Source organism: Rhinolophus ferrumequinum, chromosome 26, assembly GCF_004115265.2.
Source record: "Rhinolophus ferrumequinum isolate MPI-CBG mRhiFer1 chromosome 26, mRhiFer1_v1.p, whole genome shotgun sequence".
In the NCBI taxonomy this organism is placed as follows: Eukaryota; Metazoa; Chordata; class Mammalia; order Chiroptera; family Rhinolophidae; genus Rhinolophus; species Rhinolophus ferrumequinum.
Window position 1 is genome coordinate 29,745,384 of NC_046309.1, and position 27,672 is coordinate 29,773,055.

Sequence of the window (27,672 nt, forward strand, 5' to 3'; positions counted from 1 at the left end):
CCTCCATATTCTGGAGAGTGTGTATACTGCTTTATCCTTCAGGGTCTTTATTATTCAGGAAGGTGGCATATAAAAGTTACAAAATGCAAGCTTTATTCATATTTATAAAGTCATTGATCAGAAAGTTATTGCAACAATTTACAAACAATGTCAAGTAAGCAATAATTGCAGTGCAAAGGTATGCTACAACCTAACAGAGTTCATTAAGGGCTCTCAGCCAACGAATCTCTGATACTGCAGCAGTCTCAGTACTACTTCAGGAGCTATTTGCAGTCTGCTTCTCTTTGGAGAGCAGTGTTCCATCATTCTGCTACGTAAGTCAGCAACCATATTCCCTATGAACTTCCCGAGAAAAGAGAGTACTGTGGGAGGAACAGGTTGCCAGACTCACTTAGGCACACTCCGCCAAATTAAAAGTAGGGAGGTCAAGGAAGCTAATGCGAATTAGAACAGGACAGGATTCCTGTAATATCCGACCCACCACAAAAGCTCTTGAGAGCATCTGTTGTGGAGTCTCCATCTTTCTTTCCCTCTCTGCCACCATCTCCTATTGCTCTTCTTGGCCCTCTCCACTACTTTCTGTGTCTTTCCTGGGCACTGGCACTATAGACATTAGCCATTGCCGGCCCGTTTGTTAAATCAGTACATGGAAACCAGACTTCTTTTTGCTCCAATGAAAGCATCCCTCAAAGTGTAAAATTCCACTGTTGCCAAATCATCTCAAAAGCGTTTCCCATTGCTACTCAGAGGCTAAAGGAAACCAACAAATGACAACGTGCAACGGAGGCTCAGGTAGGGGATCCTGACCTCATCACGCCATAATGTAACTAACTGGCAGGCGGTGGAATGGATGGAAGACGTGAGAAAGCTGGACGTCAGAGGTCCAACCTAAGTGAACTTAGACGCGCAAGCGCGTGGCGCCGAGCCCGTCTCCTGAGGCCGCATCACGGCGCCTGCGCACAGAATCTGGGGAACGCGGGGAAGGGGCAGGAGCAGTGGAGTTTAGCGCTCCCACCGCCTCAGCTCCCCTCAGCTTGCAAGCCCCGCCTCCTCCAGCTGCTCGCCTTCCCAAACAACCTGGTGCAAACCCCCCCAACCCGGCGCTCTCCGTCTATTGACTCTCGGCCTTTTCCGTTTCCGCCCAGCCCTCGGTAGTCCACCAACCAGCTTGTGCGCTTGGGTAAGCTCCGCCTCAGGCCGTCGCTCCGGCTCTTCTACCTCCTCCCGCTGCTGCCTCCGCTGCTGCCTCCTTCCCCACTTCCTTCGTCAGGCGGGCGTCTGCGGGGGTCCGAGGGGCGGCGGCGGCAGCAGCGATATGGAGCTTGAGACCGGCGGCCGAAGCGCTGCTCGCGGACACGGCGCTGGATCCCCGAGCATTCCGCCGCCCCGGGAGCAGGAGCGGAAGCTGGAGCAGGAGAAGCTGTCCGGGGTGGTGAAGAGCGTCCACCGGCGGCTCCGCAAGAAGTACCGGGAAGGTAAACAGCGAGCTGAGCGGGGGGAGGGGAGGCAGCATCGCCCCCAGCCCCTTGTCACCTCTCCACTCCCGCCAAGGGGCCACCATTACAACCTGAAAGAGCTGCACGTCAGCCCCTGCCAGTGACGCTCTCCCAGGCCCGACGCCCCCTTCTCGAGCGAGTCCTCCGTCGGCGTCAGGCGCGCTCCTCCCGCCCCTTTTTCGAGGGCCCTTCAGGAGAGTTCCAGGCCTGTGGAGGAACTTGAGTCCCCAGCCCCAAGTGCCGAGATTATTGTCACACACACGAACACCCTCATAGACATTGTGGAGGTCGCTCGTTGCGAGAGACGTGAAGGTAAAACACGACGGCAGGTAAAATCCATCTGAGAAAGAAGGACTGAAAGAAGCCTGAGTTGCCCCCTCACTCGCTGGCGCGTGACCAGCTTGTTTGATTTGCTGCCGGGTCAGACCGCCTTCCTAGAACCTCATTCCTACGGGGGTAGCCAGGCGGTGCCCGAGCTTCCTTGCACTGGCATCCGGGGCGGCGAAGTCCGCAGGCCTTGTAGCTGACCAAAGGGGAGGGGTCTCCATCCCTGCCCTACTCACCACACTTAAGATGCTCGATCTTAGTGTTTGTTTAGACGGAGGAGGAAAAGATCTGGAACAGGTTCTCAAAATAGCTGTTAGCTTTTGAATAGCATCCTAAGGACACAGATTCCCGAGAGAAGCCGGCCGTCGCTGGGAACCCTGCTGTGGAAGATCTTAAGCAAAGGAGGAAGCCCTAGTAGCTTTTTCTTGGCCTAAGGAGTGTTTATAGTTGGGGTCTACAATTATCCTTGGCACTTTTAAATATAGGCTATTTTACAGAGCTATTTTATAATACACTGAATGAAAATTCCATTTTTTCATATGCTCAGGAGAAATTTCTTCTAAAGACCAAAATGAGGGATAACTCTCTACTTGGTCTGGATTTAGCTTAATTGCAAACTGAAAAGCAGGCAGTCTTTTAGTGTTAGTCTTATACTTAATTTAGGAGTAGAAGCAAAATTATGATAATTGATGGAACAGACGCATAAAATCATGTTGCTTTTGATTTACACTTTTCAGTTACTCAAGAAGATTAAAACTGTCTTTGTTCCTTTGAACATAGTTGATGTGTTTGATTTTTCAAACTTTAAATTCAGTTTTCTTCCCTTGGCAACTCACGCCTAGCTATTTAAATAGCTGTTTAAATAGTATTCTCAAAGATGGCCTGTAGTTATTGTTTAGTAGGTAGCAATAGAAGACTTATCAGACATAGTTAATTAAGATGTTGAAATTTGTTTCTTAAAAGAATGCTTTAAATCACAGCCCACAATTTATTCAATAGAATGAGTAGTTAACCATAGCGACCATTGCATCATTCTTTTTTTTTAATTTTTATTTATTTTTTTAAAATTTATTAGGGTGACAATTGTTAGTAAAATTACATAGATTTCAGGTGTATAATTCTGTATCACATCATCTATAAATTACATTGTGTGTTCACCACCCAGAGTCAGTTCTCCTTCCATCACCATATATTTGATCCCCCTTACCCTCATCTCCCACCCCACACCCCCTTTACCCTCTGGTAACCACTAAACTATTGTCTGTATGAGTTTTTGTTTTGTTTTTTTTGTTTTGTTTTGTTTTTTACTTAGACGTTTATCATTTATATCCCTCACACTGTGGACCCCCCGCCCCCCATCCACTATCTCTCTGACATCGCACTGAGCCATCCCATTTCCACTATCTCCACTCCCAACATTGCATCATTCTTGATATTCAGAGAATGCACTTACATAATGGCATTCACTATAGATTTTCACTATATATTGAGAGAAATGAAGAAGTAAATGGACACTTTAATTTATCATGCTGTATTGTACAAATTTAAGCAAGTACATCCTTTTAAAGAAAAAAATGAGGCATATAATTCAGTTACTATTTTTACCTTTCTAAATAATTTCATTATTTACTCATAAATTAATAGATTCCACTTAAATTAACACACTACTAATGTATCATGTCTTCAAGTGCTGTTTATACTTGCTTAGTTCCCACATGTTGAAACTCGTCTTTAAGCCTGAATATTTACCAAAGAAACACTTGTTCATAAGGAGAATTGGTAGCTGGAAGTTACCAGAGCTAGAATAGATACACGTAGTTCATAAGTGAATGATCTAGTGTGCTTCTAGGCAGGTAAAGTCCTGGCAGTCTGTAAACATTTGAATGAGACTGTTCTTTAGGCATTTTAATGCCTTGAATTCCACCAATGATCTAGAATTCTCTAGCCTTTATTCCAGCGATATACAAAGCCCAGTCAGTGAACTAACAAAAGTAAAAGATCCTAATGAGCATGCCTTCCTACCTTTTTTTCTCACATGTAGGTCAAATCTTAGTTGTGATTTGACAAAAATCAGTGAAAAAGCCATCTGTGAAAAAGACTGATTATGTACATAATAATCCCAAAGAAATAATTTTTAGTGTTTTCCTTTGAGATCTTAGTATTATTGTAATGCTGATGGTTGGTCCCTAGTCTGCAAACATTTTTACACATCATTTGCAAGTCAGTTGTGGTCATAAAATAATAATATAAATGGTGCTTAGGTGCTGGGCCTGGTTAGGGAGGCCTGTTTAGTCAGTAACATATCTGAATTCTAATACCAATAACTGGAAACTATACTCCTTTTATAACAATATTCCTATAAGGATATGCAGTGAAAATTCCAGCTTAGAATCTTGGAATGTTGGATTAGAAGGAACCTTAGCATTTAACAGTGATTCCCAAGCATGGCTGAGCAGTAGACTCATCTTGGGTGCCTTTTAGAAAATTCCTGCATTCCATTTCAGATGTATATTTTCAGAATTCGTATTATCGGGAACTGGAAATTTGTCAGCCAGATTTTGGAGTGGTGTCCTAAACTAGTTCCTTCCTTTTACACACGAGTGAGTTGAATCCCCAAAATACTAAAATAACTTGCTTGAAGTTTGGATAGTTCATCATTAGCACTGTACATATTTTATAGGAATAATAGTTTTTTTCTTCCTAATTCCAAGCCATTAGGTGACTCCAGATGCTGGAATGGGAGGGAAAATGAGAAATAGGAAGTAGCTCTAGAACTTGTGTTAGGTAAGAGGATATACACGGATAGGAATGATCAACTGCGCTGAGGCTATGTGAGCTGTGGGTTTTGGGGGGAGAGATTTGGGAAGGAAATAAGTTGGGGTAGAATGAAGAAAGGCAAAAAATTCACTGGATAGTAAGGACAGGAGTAAGAACTGGATCATGAGTGTATGGTTGGATAATACAGTTTTTTCTTATCTCTGGTAGTGAAATTGAAAATGAAGCAGGGGGAGAAGGTGAAGGGATTGGAAAGTGCAAGTTAGTAGTCACAATATAGTCATGTGGATATGAAATACAGTATGGGGAATATAATCAATAATGTAAAGAGTACGTAGGGTGCCAGATGGACACTGGACTTAGGGGGCTCATTTCGTAGTCTGTGTAGATGCCTGACCAATGTACTATACACCTGAAGCTGAAGTTGAATAATATTGAATGTGAACTGTAATTAAATATACCAGGGGGTGCCAAAAAATGTATACAAGTGGGCACTTTGGTCAACATTCCTCAAGCAGTAGTTCGCCATAATCAGAACTGTCTGGACGCTGATGGTAAGGACTTTGAGCACCTCTTGTAACTGCAGAAGTCAAATGTGACTTGTATTCATCTTTTGTTATCGGTATGTATTACAATTTTAATACAGTTTGCCTTTCTTAAAATGTGTATACATTTTTTTTGGCACCCTCTGTATATGCACACATATATTTAATTATATATATTTAGTTATATGTCTATAATCACAGGATGTGGAATACAGCATAGAGAAGATAGTGGTATTGTAATAGCTATATAAGATGTCAGAGGGGTAGTAGACTGCGGGGGGTAGAGGGAGGTGTTATCACTTTGTGAGGGGTGTAAATGTCTAACTATTACATTGCTTTGTACACCTGAAACTAATAAAAAAAAATGAAGCAGGACTAAAAATAAAAATAAGATTTTTCTGCTGTGGTAGAGAAAGATTTCTCTCCACCCTTACCAATCCATTTATCCAACTGATAATTTGTTGAAGAGTCGTCTTTGGTGTGGGGTAGTGGATAGACTAGTGGTAAAGACTAGCAAGTACATTTGATGCACTCTTCTTTTACCACTTTCCCATTCTCTACTCCATTTCACTGCCTGTCCTGTGTCACCACTTAGAGATCCTTTGCCAGTTTGTATAGGGTAAAGTGAGAATTGGAGGTAAAGGTCAGTGTTCCAGGTAGTGCTGATATCTGAAGCAGTTACCAAGAGGAAATGGTAGGCAAATGTCTAGCAGTGGTGATGACAAGTGATGTTTCTGGTGTCAGCCATTTATAGATAAGGGACAGTCATTTATTTATGTATTTATTTTTATTAAATGCTCGGTTTTTTAACGTTATTGGGGTGACATTGTTAGTAAAATTATATAGGTTTCAAGTGTACAATTCTATAATATAATATCTACACATTGCATTGTGTATTCACCACCCAGGGTCATTTCTTCTTTCATCACCATATTTTTGACCCCTTTTATTCTCTTCTACCAACCCCCTCACCCCTTATCCTTGGTAACCACTAAACTGATGTCTGTGTCTGTGAGTTTTTGTTTCTTTGTCTTACTCGATAAGGGACAGTCTTTTAGATTGAATTTATGTGAATGGAAATATGCTTGCAGATATAGGTGTTTTCTGTCTTTGCTATACAGAATTTTAAAAATATAATCTTCGTGTAAACAAAAAAGTATTTTAAATATATCAGATTTTTTTCGGTAATATATCAGATTTTTTTCCGTAATATATCAGATTTAATGTTTGTCATCTTTTTCCAAATTTAAATCATGTAAAAATTCCAAGAACATATAAAGGCTCTGGTTTTTAGGAATAAAAGTATAATCTCCTTTCAATTTAGTTTTGATTTTTTAACCTATCTTGTGAATGTCTTTGCTTTAGCAAATTTCATCAGTTTATTCGGTCTCTGAATTTATTTTATATATCAAAACTGATTAAAACATTTCATCACATAAACCCATGCAGTTTATAAGTTAATCAGAGAGAAACAAAAATATGTTATTAACCTGTTAACAGTGGTATTCTCAAGATCATGGATTATGGGTGATCTTTATTTTTACTTTCTAGATAAAAAAATTTCACATTATTTATAGCAATGATAATATAAAAGTAGTGAAAATAAACAAGACAGATTACTGATACTGAACAAGAAAATGAGAACACAGGATGGCTTGGCTCTGTAGGCTAAATCCAGAAAAAATTGTGTTACAAAGATTAACAATTGTGAGCAGCATTTTAAGACTGAACAACTAAATAGCCAAGTTTAGATGTTTAATTTTTGTTGATTATTCAACTTCTTCAGTTTGAGATAAATGGTGAATTTGAAAAGTTTAGGATGAGCTGAAAAATACATTTGTAATTGATTATGCTTTAGCAAACATCTAAAATAAGACAATTGTTGGGGGGAAGGGAAAAACCTTTGAATTAGAGATAATTTTAATTAAACTAAAACCAAAAGGTCTAAAAATGAAGGAATGAATGTAATGTTAGTGTTTTTCCTAAAACAAAGTTTAGAAATTGTTTTTAAAATTAGGATAGCAGACTGTTTATAATTGAAGTTTCCTTAATTCTTTTTCCTTCAGTGGCCTTCAACATTACTTTAAAATATTGACCAGTAAGTCCATGATCCCAAGACTTTGAACAGGTTCTTTTGTCCTACTTTTGTCCTACTTTTTTTTCAAGTGAGATTTTACTCTTATTTCTTTATGTGTTTTTCCCAGTCACACTCATTCTGATTTAGAATCAAAAAGTGCTACTTTTTGTGCTGGAATCTTTGCTCAATCAGCAAAATCGGGAAGGTAAAGACTGTCCACAGAAAGGTTTGTTAACTTTGTCCTAGGAGAGTTTGAACTGCCATTCTCGCAGGGTAAAAAAAATGAAAAGGATTTAATAATCAGTAACAAAAGATAAAGGGAATAGTGACTGATAAGCAGTCAAGTCAGTGAGGGCACACAATATAATAATAGCTATTTGATTTCGTTATTTTTAGTCATCTTTGTAGTAAGGTATCTTTTTAGGTTTTTTTTTTACATTTCAAAAGATACAACAAAAATCAGAAGTATTGGTATAGATCCTTTGATTGTTTTGTGGAAAAAGTAACAACAAATGTAGTGAATCTTAGCCTTAATTCCACATTAGTATCATCTCTAGAACTTTGTGGAACACAGACATCTCTATTACATAAAAGCTTCATAGATTATACAATGGACAAAGGGGTTGAAGAACACTGAACTATATATTAGAGAAGGAATCTCGAAGAAAGGAGATCAGCTAGGAGACTGATATTAACTTGATATTAACTGATATTAACTTGATTTATGCTAGAATCACTAGCATAAGTAATAGTAATGATCATGAAAATGGAAAAAGATAGACTTTTTGAAGGTCAGAATGAGCTGTTTTATTGAAAGTAAAGCGTAAGAATCAGATAATGCCAACGTTTCTTGTCTGGGGAAGTATAAGTAGCCATTACCATCCAGTTTGGAAATGTGTGTGTTGAGATGGGTACAGGGAGAAGAGAGGAGATGAACAAATTGGCTTATTCTAGGGATAGTAGTAATGATTTAGTTTGGAACCTGGGAAGTGTAGGATTGGAAGCCCTCTCTGTGGAAGTTGAACCTTTGAGGGCAGATGAACTGACCAATGGAGTGATAATAATGTATCACAAAGGACAATTCCTTGGAAGACACCAGTAGTGTCCAATTTTACATTAGTAAGTGCTCCTCTTTCTACCTTCTGCTCCCATAGCACAGTCGTGCTTGTCTTGTATTTATCACTTAACCAGTTCACTTGTCTGTCTTTCCCACTAAAGTTTAGTTCCTTGAGTAGGACTCTACTCTGCCTTTTATCTTTGTATCCCTAGTACCTAACACCATGCCTCCTAGATTTAGAACACACACACACATACACAAATACACACAAAGAAAGAAGCAAATATGGATATTTGTAGATAGTTGAGTCTCATCTTTTAATATTCCTAATTTTTAAATTTTAATTTTTGGATATATATTTTTTTGTAATGAATATATGGTCATATCTTCTTAAATTGAGTATATTAGATCTACAGCCCTTTAAAAATAACCCAGATTATCATTGTGAACATCATTCTATTTGCTATAAATAAAACTGTAAATAATGGAGAATATAGATACTGTAAAGTACTTCGCCCTTCACATATATTCGATAAATATTTGTTGAATCAACTTGTTTTACTGTATGCCGTCAATTCTGTTTCTCCTCTCCTTATCTGCCACTCCCCCTTCCTGACCTATTTGTTCCCACGTACCAGTGTCAGCCAAAGATTTTTAAAAACAATAAAATTTTGCCAAATTAAAATGAGAACTGATAAGGATATTGCAGTGTTGCAATGGTGTAATGTGTGTCTCTGTGTGTGTTGGTATTAGAAGATGGTTGTAATATTTTATATGTTTGTATATTTACTTACATTTATATACTCTAACTTCACAGATAAAAATTTTGCAACCCCAATATCAATCTCCTAAACTTTGGAGGTGAAATTTGTATAATACTAGTTGGAAAATCCAAACACATGAGATCCACTTATCTAAACTGTACTAATTTATTGTGCTTTAAGTGTAGATATACTGATGCCCATTGCAAGGGTTATTTCAAAATAGATGGCTGCTTCCCAGCTTTTAGAGGGGCATCTGCTCGTCGCTTATTCCCATTTATACAGAAATTCCTCTACTTTGTAGAAATTCCTGTTCCTATTTATATAGAAATTAAGTCCCAGAAGCTTGTTCGTAAATCCTTTGTTTGCACTAAATAGCAATCTGTGCGGTCGTACACATATTGGTAAAGTTGTTTCACAAGGGAATAACAGATGTTGATGCCACTGATGGACTTTTTAAAATTCTATTTCTTGTACAGAATGTATTCAGTTTTACATTGTGGATTAATTATTTTTTTTTATCATAAATATGTTTATAATAACAGAGTGCTCCAAACACAGAAGACACACCGTGGGCCAAATTGTGTTTATATTAAGTTTTATCCATGGAAATTTGACTCTTCTGGTTGCCCCTCATCTCATTGTTCTGTACATTATTTCACCAGGCATTTGAGTTTACAACCTTTCCATAGACCTGTGATTTTGAGCCTTGGAAGCACAGTGAATTCTTCTGGGGAGTACTGAAATAAATCACCAGTTGCCACTCCAGACCAATTAAATGAAACTTCTGGGTGATTCCAGTGTGCAGCCCGAGTTGAAATTACTGCCAGAAATCTAACAAATAATACAGTTGCAGCGATTAAATAATTGCATTTGACTGACAAAGACTACTTGTTTGTGGCTAGTAGAATCAGTAGACTTCGCGCTAGTGCAAAGCTTTGTTCAGATCCATGAAAGTTCATTAATTAAAAACTCATAAAGAGAGATAAGGTGGTCTAGTAGTTAGAAACATGGACTTTGACACTTGACAGCCATGTTAGATGTGTACTCTTGAGAAGGTGACTTAATCTCTCTGTATCTCAATTTCCTTATCTGTAAAGTAAAATATCTGCCTTAATGGGTTAGTTGGTATTAGAATTAAATGAATTAATATTTGTAAAGTATTTAAAACACCATCTGGCACATAGGAAGCATTAAGTTTGTTAAATACATAATTAAAAATAATAGAGTTGTATCTGTAGTTGTACTGTCTGGACTATAACGTTTAAGTACTGTAACATCGAAGATTGAGCGGTTCCTGAAATTTCTATCTAGACTATAGCCTCTTCAGTATTAGAATGGCTGTAACTTTTTTTTTTGCCTGCTTTTGCTTCTTACATTTCTTAAGTTTTTATATAAAAGGTCTGACCTTTTTAGTACATAATAGTATTGGGTTTTTTGCCCTCAGAGAAATGACTAGTCATAGCATGTTGGAAGGTACAGGTTTTCAGGTGATTTCTTTGTTTGAGTCTCATGAGCTGCTTCAACACCAAATACCTTGGATGTTTTATCCCACCTTGAGGTGTCCCACTGTATTAGGTGCTCAAGAATGCTGAGAAGGCTAGCCTGTGTATGATTTAACTATGTTTATGAGACAGCCTAGTCCTGAACACTTTGTTTTAATGTCTTGAAATAGCTGCTGAACTTGTTTCCACTTGATCATGAGTTTCTCTGTTTAACTCATGACCTCTGTTTAACTCATGATTCTTTGAACTTGAATTTGGTAATGTGGTCATCTATAGATAATGTATCTTATAGTCCGTATTTGATAATATACCTGAGTAAAATTCAAATAAATTGTTCTGAATTTCTAGAAGTTCAAGACTTGTTTGTGATACTCAAGGTAAATCTTTGTTTTTGAGTTTTTTTAAGAGAATTTGATGACTCAGATTTAATGAAATACAGTTAGTTTTTATTTTGTAACTTTTACTGTGCTCATGGCATTTTAAATTAAATTTATTGAGGTATAATTTATGTACAGTAAACTGCACCCATTTAAAGTGTATAATTCAATGAGTTTTATAGATGTATACTCCTTTGAAACCATTACCAAAATCAAGATAGAGAACATTTCTATTGCCCCCCCAAATTTCCTCATGCTCCTTTGCAGTCAGTCTCTCTCTCTACTCCTCATCCCACCAGTCTCTTGTTACTATAGATTTGTCTTCATTTTTCAGAGTTCTATGTACATGGAATTATGTGATATCTTCTCTTTATGCATTGTATGCCATTTAAGAACCACAATAATGCAACGTTAATCTTTGGTGCCATGACTCACAACTCTAAACCACCAAGAATAATGACATGCTATTATCTTAAATTGGCCTCACATTTACACTTGCTAAATTTCTTATTTTCTGTGCTTTATATCTTTTTAAAATGAAAAATAGGATAGAATTACTGAGAAAATTAGTGTTTCTAATATACTTGAAACGTCAAATGGTCCTGGCATGTGAAAACATGAACTTTGGCACCCCCTATTTATTTTTCCACATATAAATAACTCCTTATTTATTTTGTGTTGTTACCAATAATTTTACCTTAAGCATGTAGATTTTCCAGAAAGACCTGTGCGCTATTATTAATGAACTTAATGGAGTGACTGCATTTCCAGCTACAAGTTTTTCTTTTACAGTAACGTGAAGTGAAAAAAAATTATAAATCATCTTAAAATAGTGAAGACTCTCTAGAAAATTGACTTTGAACCTACTGCTTTTCTAAACTGTGAGTCTTATTTAGAGAACACAATTTTGAAGTATTCAAATTTTACTGCATTTTTATCGCTGTTATCTCTTGACAGTTAACTGTAGTTTGAATTTAACTCTAGTAACTGATATGATTTGTTTGTAATTTTGGTGTTTCCTGTATTTTTTGACTATGGTGAAAATATAAATACTTTCTTCCCCATAATGGGCTCCATGATTAACTGATACAGCTTATACAAGTTACAAATCAAAAGTAGTCTTTGCCTTTCAGTTTATACTTTCTAATGGGAAAATCATACCGAGGTTTAACAGACAGTATAAGTGAGTAAGTGACAGAGTGCTATAAGCATGGCAGATGCACACATATGGGGAAATTGTAAGATGATCAAGTGGGAGGCAGGTAAACAAACCCTCTTGAGGAATATGTGAATTCAGTTATGTTTTGAAGGAAAGAAAATTGCTCTATCAGGTGATAGGAGAGAAGTTAATTCATAAAGGAAAAACTATCACCTCTAAAAAGTTTAGGGATTCCATTGGTTCACTTGAGTTTAGACTTATAATACAGCTTTCCTTGAGGTTATTAAGAGCAAAGATGAATAACTCCTTATTTCATTGTACTTGGTTGTTACAAAGACAGTTGTTATCAAAGTAATAATATATTAAACTATTCACAAAATTATTAAAAATGGAAATCTGTGTTGAATTAATGAATGTGCTATTAATGTCTTCTTAGTTATTATTGTTTTTTCATAGAAAGTAGCTCATATTTATTGTTTGTGAAGGTGAATTTAGAAATAATTACATTATTATTATGTCTTGATATTAGGGCCAAGCTTTAGAATAGTTTGGTTCATTGATTTCATATTGAACTGTTTGGCAACTTTAAATTGGCATCACTTGTGTTTTAAATTATTAATTAGTTTTTTTAATTAATGTCATAACAAATTCAAATATAAAGAGTATATAATAAATAGAAGTCATGTTAAAGTAGACTTTGTTCTAGAATTTTATAAGACAATCAGATGACTATCTTTTAGACAAGGTAGAGCTTTAAGCTGATCTTAAAACTGTATTTGAACAAATGATTACTGATTTCTCGAATTTATTATTTTAGTTTGGCCATAAAATGTTTATTAACTATTTTCAAGTTAGGCTACAGGACACGTATTTTTAACTTTGCTTTCTAAAAATAATTTTGGAATTCTCTCTATTTGGGCAAAGTGAAATGTACACATGTACTCATGTTCATTGGAGAGTTTCCTCTTCCCTCACTTCCCCCTCTTTCTCTCTCTTGTTTTTAGTTTAAGATACAGTTGTGTTTTTATAGATGCCTGTAAAAAGTAAGTAAGAAAATAAATTATTAATCAGAATGAAGTTGAATCATCACAAATGCCAATATATTAAAATCATCATGACGCTAATTTTTAATGATTGAGTGCTCTGATTGGTTGAAATTGAATACTTAAGCATTTCTTATTCTGTTGACTAGATCTTTGATGCAGATCTCAAGAAGTTCTTAGTTCTTAATTTGCTTTTTGATAATGTAAAAGTGTTATTCTTTCAAATAAGACAATCCTTTAAAACTTGGTTGATTTAATAACTAAATGATGATACTCATCCTTAGAGTCGATTTTTAACATGCATGTGTGTACAGGAGGTCTGCCAGTTAAGTTCGCGAACTTGTTGTGACAATGTTGCTACCCTTTTTTTGCTATCAGAGGGTTTATTCATTATGAATTTGTACCAACTGTACAGTTAACCAAGTTTATTTGGAAGTGCTGAAAAGGCTGCATGAAAAATTTAGACAACCTGAACTTTTCGCCAACAATTCATGGCTCTTGCTTCACGACAATGCACCAGCTCACATGGCGCTGTCTGTGAGGGAGTTTTTAGCCAGTAAACAAATAACTGTATTGGAACACCCTCCCGACTCACCTGATCTGGCCCCCAGTGACTTCTTTCTTTACCCAAAGATAAAGGAAATATTGAAAGGAAGACATTTTGATGACATTCAGAACATCAAGGATAATACTATGACAGCTCTGATGGCCATTCCAGAAAAAGAGTTCCAAAACTGCTTTGAAGGGTGGACTTGGCACTGGCATCAGTGCATAGCTTCCTAAGGGGAGTACTTCGAAGGTGACCATAGTAATATGAGGTTTGTAGCACTTTTTCTAGGATAAGTTCGTGAACTTAATTGTCTGACGTCGCATGCAGTTTGACCAAGTTAGCAGCAGAGTTTTGAATATATATACTGGACACTATTTAACTTTTTTTGGCTTTTAGAGCCCAAATCATAAATTATTTTGAAAATGCTTTGTTTGAAGGGTAAATACCATTTATTTCGAACACTGTGAAACGAATAACAGGCTTTTACAGAAAAAAAAAAACTGAATTTTCCCATTTGATTTTTGATTAATAACTTTATTATTTTAAAAATACTTTAATAAAGTTTTCAAGGGTATTCTGGAAAGTGGAATTTTCTCATAACTGAATGTTGTGTTTTTTGTTCAACTTTGATAGCACAGACAATTAACATAGTGTATACCTAGTAGTCAGATTTGATACATTTTTGTTGAATAAATACATGATTTAAAAGTTCTGGATCTAGCGTGCCTTACATGGAACATAGGGAACATAGCAGGTTCATAGCTCTATTATAGCATCTGCCATATTTTATTACATCTTCTTCCCTTCTGTTGATGCAGGTACTTGCTCATCAACTTTATTATTTTCTGTAGTGTTTGACAGAATATTTTTTCAGGAAATTTGTTGATAGAATGAAAAGTATATACAATTGCATTGTTTAGTCTCAATCATACATTATTTAAAGGTGCTACACTAACTAATCACATCAATTTTAGTATCAGCATACTTGGAGAGAGTCTGGAGACCCTTAAATGTTAGTGAAAACATTAAATTGAAGTTGTCTGCCATCATTTTGAGTTGAATAGGCTTACAGACAAAATTTGAATCCTTCCTCAAAACTTCATTGGAAAAGATAGTAAGCCTTAAAACTCCGTAAGGAATTGGCAGTATTTAAAGAGAACTTTGTTAAGTGTGAAAAACAAGAGGTCTTCTAAAAAGCTGAAGGGCACCTGGTTTCTGTATATATAGTTGTTGTTGCAACTAATAGCTAGTAGAATAATCCTAAAGTAAACTGCGTTTCACATTATACAATGACATAGCGATGGACGCCTGTGGTGGTCCACGTAACATACCCTTGGTCCTCAGCTGTGGTGGACAGACGCTGGGAGCCCAGAGCCACCCAGCCCTGACAGAGTTCCACCTTAAATATATGCTGCTTTCTGTCTTTCTCCAACACTATTGGAGCCCACTGAGGATGTCTCCTTACTCAGTGACTAAGTACAGACTGGAAGTACAGGTTGTTAACAACCCTTGGTTAATGGGGGATGCTAACTGATGAATGTTTCAGCCTCCCATCCTTTAGGTAAAAAATTCTGTTGCCTGCAGCAGCAACCTCAATACTGCACCCTTGTATTAGCCTTTTGTCCTTCCTTGGTTTGTTTTCCCACTCCCTCATTGTTTCCTAGGATTCTCTTCCACATAAACTACTTGCACCCAGGTCCATGTCTTAAGTTGTACCTTCTGTAGAATCTAAACTAAGGAGTCTTACTGAAAGGAAATACATTAAACATAGCTTTTCCCATCCATATTGGATCATAGAACTTTTGTTTGAATGACTCCTGTTACCAGGAAATGTAGTAAATTTAAGTATTTATTTGTAATATGTACATTAGATAGGGCAGTGAAACAAGTTCAAACAAAGGGCCATTTAGAGTTGAAGACACCTATCTCAACAAAAGATAAAGCACCTTTAAAATGATGCCTATACCTCAGTGAACCATTTGGTATCAAATCGGATGAGTAAAGTCAGGAATAGTGTTATAAACCATCATAGGTTTATTAAAGTATCATTAATCAAAATATTTGCTTCAAAGGCTTTACTTCTTGTAGTTCTATTTAGAGACTGATAGATAACTGCATCTGAAAGATGTTGCTAAAACTGAGGAGTTTTTCTTGGAGAATTTAGAAAAATTTTGTTTGCCTGCTTGTTTTTAGAGAGCCCTGTCACCACACAAATATTAGTGATTAATGAAAATTTTGTTGTATAAGAACATAACCCCCCCAAAAGAGAAAACTTTTTATCCCTTTTGGGTTTAAAATCAGGATTCAGGCCAAGACTGAGACTGATACATACTCACCAGTGTGTGTGAAGGCTTGTTTGTACCCTTAGTGTTCTTTCTTGATTTGGTCAAACTAGAAGGCTGTTAGTTTGGTTTTCAACTCAGTACTTATTGGACTGTGTGCTTAAAATAACCAGCAGTTTTCAAATTTTGAATAGATACGTGTTGTTATAGTTAAACTATTATAATTCAATTTTTGTTTTTTAAAAAAACAAACTCTTAAATACTAGAATCTAACAGTCTCACTTGAGGAAAGAATTTGAGTATAATTATCAACTCCAAATTTGGTTATTTATGTTTATTTTGTCACCAAAAATTTGCCAGCATTTGAATATGAAGCAAGACAACTAAATCTTTTGTCTAAAGACATTGAATGAAGCCACCTTGATAATTTTTGTTTGCTCTTTAGCGCTTACAGTTATGTTAAGGGCATTCATTTGGCCATGGCTCTTTTTATTAGAACTCACATTGATGTTTCAATTTCATAGTTAAGTGTGATGATTGATTTAATGTCCAGCCATATTTCTTTCCTACCAGCATGTTTTTGGTTTATAAGCTGATAAGTTGTGTATGTCTACTTACACTTATTAGTTTTATTCAGTTTCACAAATCCTTGTGTTTAAAATGGTAAAATTTATTTGATTATCAGGTCATCATGGCTAAAATGATGCATCTATTTGCATGTGGGAGCTTTTAAAATTACGATTTTGCTTATACTCACCTTTAAATAATTTTAGATTATGCTGAAACTTTTAAGACCCTGACATATTTTTAAGTAAAGTTAACTTAATTCATTGTTTTTCTTGTTTTTAGTGGGAGATTTTGATAAGATCTGGCGAGAACATTGTGAGGATGAGGAAACACTTTGTGAATATGCTGTTGCAATGAAAAATTTGGCAGATAATCATTGGGCAAAAACTTGTGAGGGCGAAGGTCGTATTGAATGGTGTTGTAGGTGAGTGTTTTTGTAAACTAACATTTTTGGTTTTTAATGTATTGTTGACACTCTCAAATTTATGCAATGCTGTGTATAATTTACCAACATCGAAGTGCTTTAACACAGATGATATCTTTTAAACAACTTCTCCCCCCATGTTTCACTTTCCCTAGGTTTATTTCATCTTGTTTTAATAAAAATGTTTTTCTTTGACATAACTTTAAATTTTCTCTTTCAAATTTTTAAAAGTAAAAGCCTTAAACATTACTACAATAAAATATGAGTATTAACATGATTCATCATTAATAAGTTATAGTATAGACATTTCTTCAGGAAAATATTCATATTTGTATTCAAGCAAAAGTGAACACTTTTCTATCATTTAAAATTTGAAAACAACTTAAAAGTTTTACAAACCTAAATTTTGATAGGTGATTCAGGGTATTCTAGCACCATATTAACTTTGGATAAGGTTTATTTTCTCATAGTATAGATTGTAATATTAAAAACATCAGAAAATGATATACTGCTGCCCAATTCTCTCAAAGTGGTAAAATTATAAGAATGAATGTATGTCGACTGAATTTTAAAATGAATTCCCAGAAAACAAAGCATCATTTTTCTGCATGAACAATAAGTTTACGATAACCTTAGGTTTATAGTTCACTTCAGTTATTATTTATTCAAAATGTCTATGTTAATCTCATTTAAAAATAATGTAATAGTGCCTATTTCATTCATAAAACAAATCATCCAGATAAAAATACATATTTAACTTACTTTTTAAATTTACTCATTTAATAAATATTTTTTAATGTTGTCTACTTTGTGCTAGCACAACACAGACACTGGGAGTACAATAATTAATGAAGCAGACAAAATCCTTGCTCTCATGGAGCTTATATGCTAGTGGGAGGTAGAAGCAAGAAACACTATGTAAATTAAATATCTATTAGGTTCAGAAATGGTAAGTGCCATGAGGAAAATAAAGTAAGGGAAAATAAAACAGTTTTAAATAGGGTAGACAGAGAAGGCCTCATTGAAATGGTCTATGTAAAAGACCAAAAGGAAGGGAGAAAGCAAGCCTTAACACCTCCAAGGACCTGGAGGCAGCAGCATACTGGCACATTTCAGAAACAGCAAGGAGTCCACCAGTGTGGCTAGAGCAGAAGGAGAGGGGAAGCGTGGTAGAAAGTAAGATAATGAGCAGCTAGATTTTGTAGGGTCTTGTGGACCCTTGTAAAGATAATTGGCTTTTATTCTGCGTGAGATGAGAAGTCATGGGATGCTTTTAAGTAGAGGAGTGACAGGATTTTATTAGCCTTTTAAAATGTGTCAAGAATTCGTTAAGAAGTAATTGTGTTAAAATAGGAAGAGCAAGTGTGTAAGAAAAAGGAAACCAGTTAGGAGGCAATAATCAAGGCACAAGAGTTATAGTGAAACAGGTTTTCTTGGAGAGTGAGGAAGGGAATGGACATGACAGTGTAGGATCAAATCTCAAACGAGTACAATGACTTAAGAGAGGGATAGAGAGATGATGGTGGATACACACTGGTGATTATGATGATACGTGAGAAGGGACTTGAATATGAGGTGGGTGGGGAGCACTGAAAAGGTGGTATGATCAATGGATTGTGGAATCAAAGAATTGTGGAGTTGGGGAACTATAGGAAGTGGCCAGAATAATAGGAAATGGGATGTTAGAATTAAAATGTTTGGGGTTTTTTATTATTCGGTTCTAGAAAGAAAATGCTTGTAACTGTGACAGAATATGCATTTTTCCCCTCAAGCTAAGAAATATAAAATGAGGTGTACTGCTGAATGAAATATTTTCCTTGTAGCACAAAGTAATAATGTAATCCAATCAGAGAATCAGCACCATCACTATTTAAGACCATCATTCTTGGCTCTTAGCAGCACTGCTTTTAAATTAGTATTCCAGTACATAAGGCAAACTCTCAGATATTTCTTTAATGAACTTAGATATTCTCATAGGAGTATTTGCTTGTATCTTCCACTTGAACAATGAATCTGCGTCACATTTCACTCTTCTTTCTTTTTCCTTAGATACATATTTTTATCATTATTGTATCTACATGTGTTCTGAAAAAAAAAAAAAGGTCATTTTTAGGTCAAACTGCTGAAGAAGAACAGTGGCAAAATATGGTAAAAAGATTTCACTATGAGAAGTAATCCCAAGAGGAGTTTTACTTAAAAGTAGGTTGGGGAAAATGGCTTCAAAACAGTATTAAATTTTGAAACTTGACTTACCTGTAATTCTAACTTGGGTTATATATAATTCCTTACTCTGTTGTCAATTCTATGAGAGCATTGTCACTTTGAAAGCTAAAATGGGCTTTAAAAAGGGGTTGACAAAATTTGTTTCCAGTTAGCTATACTTACAACTTACAGGTATTTGTCATGTGGGATAAGCCTTAGTGACATTACCCTGCTAAGATTTTGTTGACTGGTTAGCTTGAAGAGTTTTACATAAAATTTCTTTCAAAAAATAATAAAATTTAACTTGTAATATGAAGTGTTAAAAACTGGAAACAAAATGCAATATAAAGGTGTAGTTGTACGTTTCATAAAAGAATTGATATTTTCTAACTCTATAAGGAAAAACATAAACACACTATTTTCTGATCCATTTGAAAGTAAATAGCAGATAGCATTTCAGCCTAACACATCTAAGAATAAGAACATTCTACATAACCACAATACCATTATCACATTAAGACAGTAGTAATTTCCTAAAATATCTAGTTCATAAATTCAGATTTTTCTTATTGTCCCCAAAACGTACTTTATAATTTGTTTTCCTAAATCCAGTCAGGGTTCATGCATTGCATTTGATTACATTTTTTCAGGTTTGTGTTTTTGTTTTCCATTAACATTGAGTTTTTAGAGTAATGTCAGTTGATTAGTAAAATAGCCCACATTCTGTGTTTTCTGATTGTTGGTTCAAGGTTTTGAATAGCTTTGTTCAAATATTCTGTATATCCACACTAATTGTTCTTTTTGGCTTTTCGTTTTGTCAGTTACTGAGAGAGGTTTTCAAGATAACGTTTTTCTCAATTTTTCTATAATAATTGTTTGATTCTTTTTTAGAAATTTCATTTTTCTATTAAAGCTCTCCATATTTTCATTTTTCAGTTAATCTTTTTCTCCATTAAAAAATTGTAAGTTATTGCAAAGTCTTTGTCTGCTGATTCCAACATATGGTTTATCTCTGGGTCTGTTTCTTTTGGCTACTTTTTGCTTTGGTTATGGATCATCTTTTTATGCTTCATTTCTGTCTGTTAATTTTTTTTTAAGATTTTTATTAAAAATATAACTACCATATATTAATTTCAGGTGTACACTGTAGTTATTCAACATTTATATACCTAAAGAAGCGATCACTGTGATAAGTACAGCAACCATTGCATCATTCTATCACAATATTACTGACTACATTCCTTATTCTGTGCATTACATCCCCGTGACTTAATTTGTTTTCTACCTCAAAATTTGTGCCTCTTATACCTTTCCACGTATTTTTCCCACTTTTTAAATTTTTCAATTTTGTTGAGTATTTTATATTCATTTCAGGTGTACAGCATAGTGGTTAGACATTTATGTAATTTTAAGAAGTGATCCCCCTGACTAGTCCAGTACCACTTCGTACTATACATAGTTATTACCATATTATTGACTATATTCCCTGTGCTTTACTTTACATCCCCTGGACTATTTTGTAACCACCAGTCTGTACTTCTTAATGCCTTCACCGTTTTCACCCTGTCCCCCAACACCCTCCCATCTATCACCCCAACAAATCCAGTACCCATCTGATACCATGCATAGTTATTACAATATCATTGACTACATTCTTTATGCTATACCGTACATCCCCATGATTACTTTGTAACAACCAATTTGTTCTTAATACCTTCTCCTTTTTCACGTACCCCTCTAACCCCCCTCTAATCTGCAACCATCCAAATGTTCTCTGTATCTGTGAGTTTGTTTCTGTTTTGTTTGTTTATTTTGTTCTTTAGATTCTGCATATAAGCGAAATCACATTGCATCTGTCTTTCTCTGTCTGACATAATTCTACAATACACTCCATGTCCATTCATGCCACCGCAGATGGCAAGAACCCTTCCCTGGCCGAGCAATATTTCATTGTATATATGTACCACCTCCTCTTTATCCATCAGTCCATCAAGAGACACCCAGGCTGCCTCCACATCTTGGCCATTGTAACCAATGCTGTAAAGAACACATGGATGCACACGTCCCCTCGAAGTAGCATTTTGAGTTTCTCAGGATAATTACCCAGAAGTGGGATTACTGGGTTCTTCTTTGTCTCTTGTTATAACCTTTGTTTTAAAGTCTATTTTGTCTGGTGTAAGTATTGCTACCTCAGATTTTTCTTTTTCATTTCTATTTTCCTAAAATATCTTTTTCCATCCCTTTGCTTTCAGTCTTGTGTGTTTTTATATCTAAAGTGAGTCTCTTATAGGCAGCGTATGTGAGGATTTTGTTTTTTTGTCCATTCAGCCACCATATGTCTTTTGATTGGAGCATTTAATCCATTTACATTTAAAGTAATTGTTGATAGGTATGTAGTTATTGCCATTTTATTATTTATATGTATATTTTTTAATGTCTTGAAGTCCATCTGACATTCTTTGTAATACTGGTGATGAATTCCTTTAGCTTTTACTTATCTGGGAAGCTCTTATCTGTCCTTTGATTATAAATGATAGCCTTGCTGAATAATCTTGGTTGTAGGTCCTTGCTTTTCATCACTTTTAATATTTTGTGTCTGCCTTCTGGTCTGCAAAGTTTTTATTGAGAAGTTAGCTGACAATCTTATGGGAGCTCCCTTGTAAATAACTAGTTGCCTTTCTCTTGCTGCTTTTAGGATTCTCTCTTTGTCTTTAACCTTTGCCATTTTAATTATGATGTGTCTTGGTGTGGACCTGTTTGGGTTCATCTTGTTTGGGACTCTGTGCTTCCTGGGCTTTTTTGTTTATTTCCTCCACCAGGTTACGAAAGTTTTCAGTCTTTATGTCATCAAATAGGTTCTCAATCCCTTGCTTTCTTTTTCTTCTGGTATACCCCTATCATGTGAATGTTGGTATACTTGATGTTGTCCCAGAGGTCTCTTAAACTGTCCTCATTTTTAAAAATTATTTTTTCTTGTCTCTGTTCTGATTGGATGTTTTCTGCTACCTCATCGTCTAAATCACTGATTTGATCCTCTGTCTCATCTAGTCTACTGGTGATTCCTTCTAGTGCATTCTTCATTTTAGTTATTGTATTCTTCACTTCTGACTGGTTCTTTTTTGTGGTTTCTATGTCCTTTTTTTATGTTTACTATTTCTTTGTTGAAGTTATCGCTAAGTTCCTTGAACGTGCTGGTAGCCATTGTTTAGAATTCTGTATCTCGTAGGTTGCTTGCCTCCATTTTGTTTAGTTCTTTTTCTGAAATTTTCTCCCGTTATTTCATTTGAGATATATTTCTTTGTTTCCCCATTTTGGCTGCCTCTGTGTGTTTGTTTCTATGTATTAGGTAGATCTATGACTCCCAGTCTTGGCCGGATGTCCTTTTGTGGTGTGTGCCCTATGGGGCCCAGTAGCATAGTAACCCTGGTCACCTGCTCCAGGATGCCCCAAGAGTGTCCCCTGTGTGGGTTATGTGTGCCCTCCTGTTATAATTGAGCTTTGATTGCTATTGGCACATCAGTAGGTGGGATTGACCCCTTAGGCTGATAGGCTGTGGGATTTGGCCACCTCCACAGTTCACGGGCTGTTGTGCAGGGGGTTTACCCCACGGAGATGGATTCCCCCCAGTGGACTCTGGTGCCTACTGAGACCATGAGACCATACATTGGGTGTGCGGATAATTGAGTGGTGCTCTGTTGCAATCTAATGCCAACCTAAAAGTATGTTGGTTCTGAGGCCTCTTGGGAGGGGTTCTGGTCCAGGCCCAGGTCACCTACTGCCTGTGACCGGCTGTGGAGTATCTGGTAGAGCTACAAAGTGCTCTGCGTTGGTGACTGCCTGTGCTACACCTGTAGGCGCATGGGAGTGGACACACTAAAAACCAAGGATGGCTGTCATCAGTACCGGGTAGCTCTGTAGAAAGCCAGGACACCCTGAGGTCTGCTGGCAGTTGCTGGCTGTCATAAGGTTCAGCCGCCATTAGAGCCTCATGCAGTATGCCGGTTGGGTGAAGCGGGGTCTCGGAGTCACCAGAGTAGGACGAGTTATGTTCATCAGATTAATGAGATTCTTGTTTGGCGTCAGTGCTGAGCCTGGAGCTACTCAACAAACGTCTCAGAGCACACTGAGGCCAGTTTCCGCCCTCCTGGGGCCTGCACACCCCTGAGAGTTGTCCAAGAAAGAGTGCAATGCAGGTGGGGTTGACTGCTGACCAAGAAAGTGCCTCTGGCGTTAGGTGATTTGGGTGGGGTGAGGTCTTAGGAAGTCACCGGCGTGGAGCAGGCAGAGCTCACCAAACCAATCAGATTCAGATTTGGCAATGGGTATTGGGGAGGGTGCAACACAGGAAAGATGGCACCTGCCTGCTGGCTGCACAGGTGCAGGACCCCACATTGGGAAAGTGGCGACTGTCCCGCTAGTCCTTGTCTGGAAGCCACACAACTCATTGTCTTCCCATATGTCCCTCATACCCCCCAAGTTACTGACTCTCTGCCAGAGCCCAGGGTGAGTGCCTGCGAGTGAGCAAGTTTGTGCTCAGGGACTTTAAGAGGACGTCTGGATTTCCTGCAGCCTTCTTCCCACCCAGATGGTCGGAATCCCCACTGTTTTTCAGCCAGATGTCGTGGGGGCTCCTCTTCCTGGCACCAGTACTCTGGGTTGGGGAGCTTGGTGTGGGGCTGGGGTTTCTCACTCTTCCAGGGGTAACATCTGTGGCCAAGATACACTTTCCGATTCTCAGCCGCAACATGGAGATTTGAGGCTTTACATCCTTAGGTATAAAACTTATTTCTGCTAGTTTTCAGATTGTTCTCCAGGTTGATTGTTGTATAATTTAGTTGTAATTTTAATGTGTTTATGGGAGGAGACAAGCACAGCATTTATCTACTCTGCCATCTTGGATCTCTACCTATGTCAATTTTTAAAACTATATATGCTGGTGTTGTATTTAGAAGAGACTGGTATAAATATTATTTTTCCTTAGAGAGGGCATGCTTTTTTCTCTGACAAGCAGCTTGGATGAGAGACTGAACACTTGATCCCATCAGAAATTAAGTTGGGGTGAAGGTGGTTTCAGTTCATCTCTGTGATCGAATAGTTTGAGGGTGAGTGCTATTCTATGTATATTACAAGGGTCATCCTCTAGTAGGACTCTTTAACTTAAGCCTAAGGTAGAGTGCAAAGAATACTCTCTGCTTTTTAGTCCCCCTCCAACTCTCTAGTGCTGTCCCCTTCCCTTTACATACTCAGAAACGTGTACTGGGGGGAAGCAGGAGAATGGGGAGAACAGCATACATTTGGGTTTCTTAAAGATTCCAGTCTGTCATACCATTCTAAGCAGCCATTAAAAGTTCTGCTGGATTCTGTTTAATAAAACAGACTTTCTCTACCATGGAAGCTTGATCCTCTGCCACCCATGAGCCCTTTCAACAAATGCACACGTGCCTGTGATCCTTCTCATCTGGTAGGACTCATGTCTCTGATTAGTTCTTTTAGATTTCCATGCAGCCTCAACTCTTTTGATTGCTTTTTAACATATTGTGTTTTAGATTGTATAGTTTCTTTTCTACTTACAGCATAACCAGGGGTCTTTTGTGATTGTATCTTAATCCAAAACTAGCTTTGTGCCCTGTGTTTTGGATTTATCTTATTGTTATGGTGCCATTTAACTACTTCTTCAAACTCACTTATTTCTTGTGTACTGAAAGTTGGGTCTAAAGTGTTGTTGATTCAGGTCACATTTTTTGCCAAAATACCTATTAGGTGAGACTGCATACTTCATATTGCATCACATTAGCAGGTTCTTCTTGTCAGGATATTCCACCCCTAGAGATGCTAAATTTTGCCATTTGGTTAAGGTGGTACTACTACCAGGTCCTTCTATTGTAAACTTACATTTTCCCTTTGCAATTAGCAAGTAATCTGTAGAGTGATATGTTGGCTTATGGATCACTCCTGTCTCCCAGCAATCTTTCAACCAAGAGATTTACATCCGTTTATTAAATAAATTATTTCATTTGGGGTTGCAAAATGATTTTTTAAATCATATCATTCTTTGCGTTTATTGGTTGTCATTCATCTGTAAATATGAACAGAGAATGATTACATGTTCTCCAGAAAGGCTGGGTAAAAATAAACATACATAAAGGAAATCTTTAATTATCAGTTTTCACAAGGAGTTGGTATAATAGTCAATTCCAGTTTTGACAAGTGTTTTTTTGTTTGTTTTTTTAATTTTTGGAATATCACTGTAGCCTCCTGGATTGTTACTTATTCACTTTTTCCATCAGTCTTTGGTTTTTGGGTTGTTTTTTTCTGCTCAAATTATCCCATATTTAGCCAGTGCGAACCCCTTCAAAGCTGACTTCTATGTTCTGACATCACCTTTGAGCACTTTCTTACTATAGATTAGTCTTTACTTTCTCTGCCCAAGACCTAGGATTTAAACTCTCCTCAAGGAGTCCTAGTTTCTTTTAGTGTGCATTGGCATTTAGAAGTCAGGATGTAGGCACTAGATATGCTGCTGGGGTGTCCTTCCTTCTAGAATTTTTCATTGAAGACAGAAAAAAATTATAGTCTTAAACTCATAATTGATATTTTCTGTTCCAATATAATATTATAGGATTTTTGCCTAACTTCTTTGTTTTATATTCATGTATCTTCTGTTACACTGATGGACTTAGTTCTGAATAACAGTAACACATTTATTACTTTGTCCAATAGTTGACATAAAATGGTTTCAAAATTTCAATATCAGTTTTACTTCTAACAATGAACTGATTGAATGAAATTTAAGATTTCTTTGCAGTTTTTTTGTCTATAGACTATATTCCACTACGAATCATAATACTGTATTTAAAAGTTACTTGAAACAGTTCTTTTGTGTATAGTTATGTTACCAATTTACTGTATGCTGGGTTTCACTTTGCTTTCAGTTTTATGGGGTTTTTTCCTCCAAATTTTCTTTAGGGGACTATAAAACATTTACATGGTTCAAAACTCAAAACTTTATAAAAAGGTATACTCAGAAAAGGCCCCCTTCCATTTTTTTGTTTGTTTCTTTTTTCTCCTACCAGTGTTTCTTTTGCCAGAAATAAGCAAATTCACGTACACATGCACATACACACACATACTCACCCTTTCTTATCTATACAAGAGGTACATGTTATGTACTCTATTTTCTATCTTTTTTACCTAATTCTATGTCGTGGAGATTACTCTGTTTGGTATTGCATTATTCAGGGTTCTCCAGAGAATTGTCTTACTTGTTTATGGAGACTCACAAGTCTTGAGATCTGCAGGGCGAGTTGACATGCTGGAGACTCAGGAGAACCAGTGGTGTAGTTCCAGTTCTAAAATTGGCAGGATTGAGACTCAGGAAGTGGCAATGTTTCAGTTTGACTCTAAAGGCAGGAAAAAATCCAGTGTCCCACGGTCTCCTGCAGTCAGGCAAGAGGAATCTCTCATACTCCAAGGAAGGTCAGAGTTTTGTTCTATGTAGACCTTCAACTGATTGAATGAGGCCCACTCACATTACGGACAACAATCTACTTTACTCAGTCTACCAATTTAAATGTTATCTTCATCCAGAAACATCCTCACAGAAATGCCCAGAATGACCAGATATCTAGGCATCCCATGGTTCAGTCAAGTTGACATGCAAGTTAACCATCACAAGTATATAGTTGTGTTCCTCATTTTGATAAGTCATTTACAAGCTCTTCTTGTTACAGATAGTGCTATAATGAATAACTTTATGAATGTTCATTTTGTATTTTTGGCATTTTACCTTTGTAGATTCCTAGATGTGGAATTGCAGGGTAAAAGGGTAAATGCATATGGGATTTTGTTAAATATTGCTAAATTACTCTCCATAGATGTTACATCATTTGCAATTCCATCAGCAAAAAATGACGATATCTATTTCTCCACAACCTCACCAACAGAGTATGTCACTCACCTGTTGAATTTTTGCCAATCTGATAGATGGGAATTGGTATCTCTGTGTGATTTTAATTTACATTTCTCATGTGACTGACATTGAGTATGTTTTCATATATTTAGGAATTATTTGCCTTTTTTCTGTGAATTATGTGTTCGTTTGTTTGACACTTTCTTTTTTTACATTGGTTTGCTTGATTTTTTTTTTATATTGGATTGGTTTTCTTGATTGTTTTAGAGCTCTTTATATCATCTACAGATATGTGCCCTTATATCTTTGCCATAGCTGTGCCTTATTCATTTAGTGATAATAGGTGTGGTGTGTCCCTGTTAAATAAGTTACTGACTTTTTGTCTGATACATGTGTATAGTTTTACTATTAGGAAGTATTCACCAACTCCTTTTTTATTGAGCATTTTTATTAAGAATAAGTGTTGAATTTTGTTCAATGTCCTTTTAAGCATCTGTGCAAATAAATATGAGTTTCTTCCTTAGATTTATGAATCAGTGAATTATATTAATGGATTTTCTTTTATTGAATCATCCTTGAATTCCTGAAATATATACTCGTTGTTCATGTTTGATTC

The 27,672-nt window shown here is 36.5% G+C and overlaps 1 protein-coding gene across 3 annotated transcripts in view; it reads left to right on the forward strand.

Annotated features, from left to right (window-relative positions):
- Positions 1-1,202: 1,202 nt before the first annotated feature.
- The window catches only part of BMT2 (base methyltransferase of 25S rRNA 2 homolog), a 112,317-nt gene continuing 85,847 nt past the window's right edge, over positions 1,203-27,672 (forward strand). Inside the window, exons 1-2 of one of the 3 annotated variants that reach the window (XM_033099054.1) lie at positions 1,203-1,475; positions 16,804-16,945. In XM_033099054.1, the coding sequence (XP_032954945.1) occupies positions 1,316-1,475; positions 16,804-16,945 (302 nt within the window). In that variant the 5' untranslated portion in view covers positions 1,203-1,315. Of the gene's footprint in view, positions 1,476-13,100; positions 13,123-13,885; positions 13,941-16,803; positions 16,946-27,672 lie in introns of those variants that run through there. The other 2 variants (XM_033099055.1, XM_033099056.1) reach the window with 2 other exon arrangements.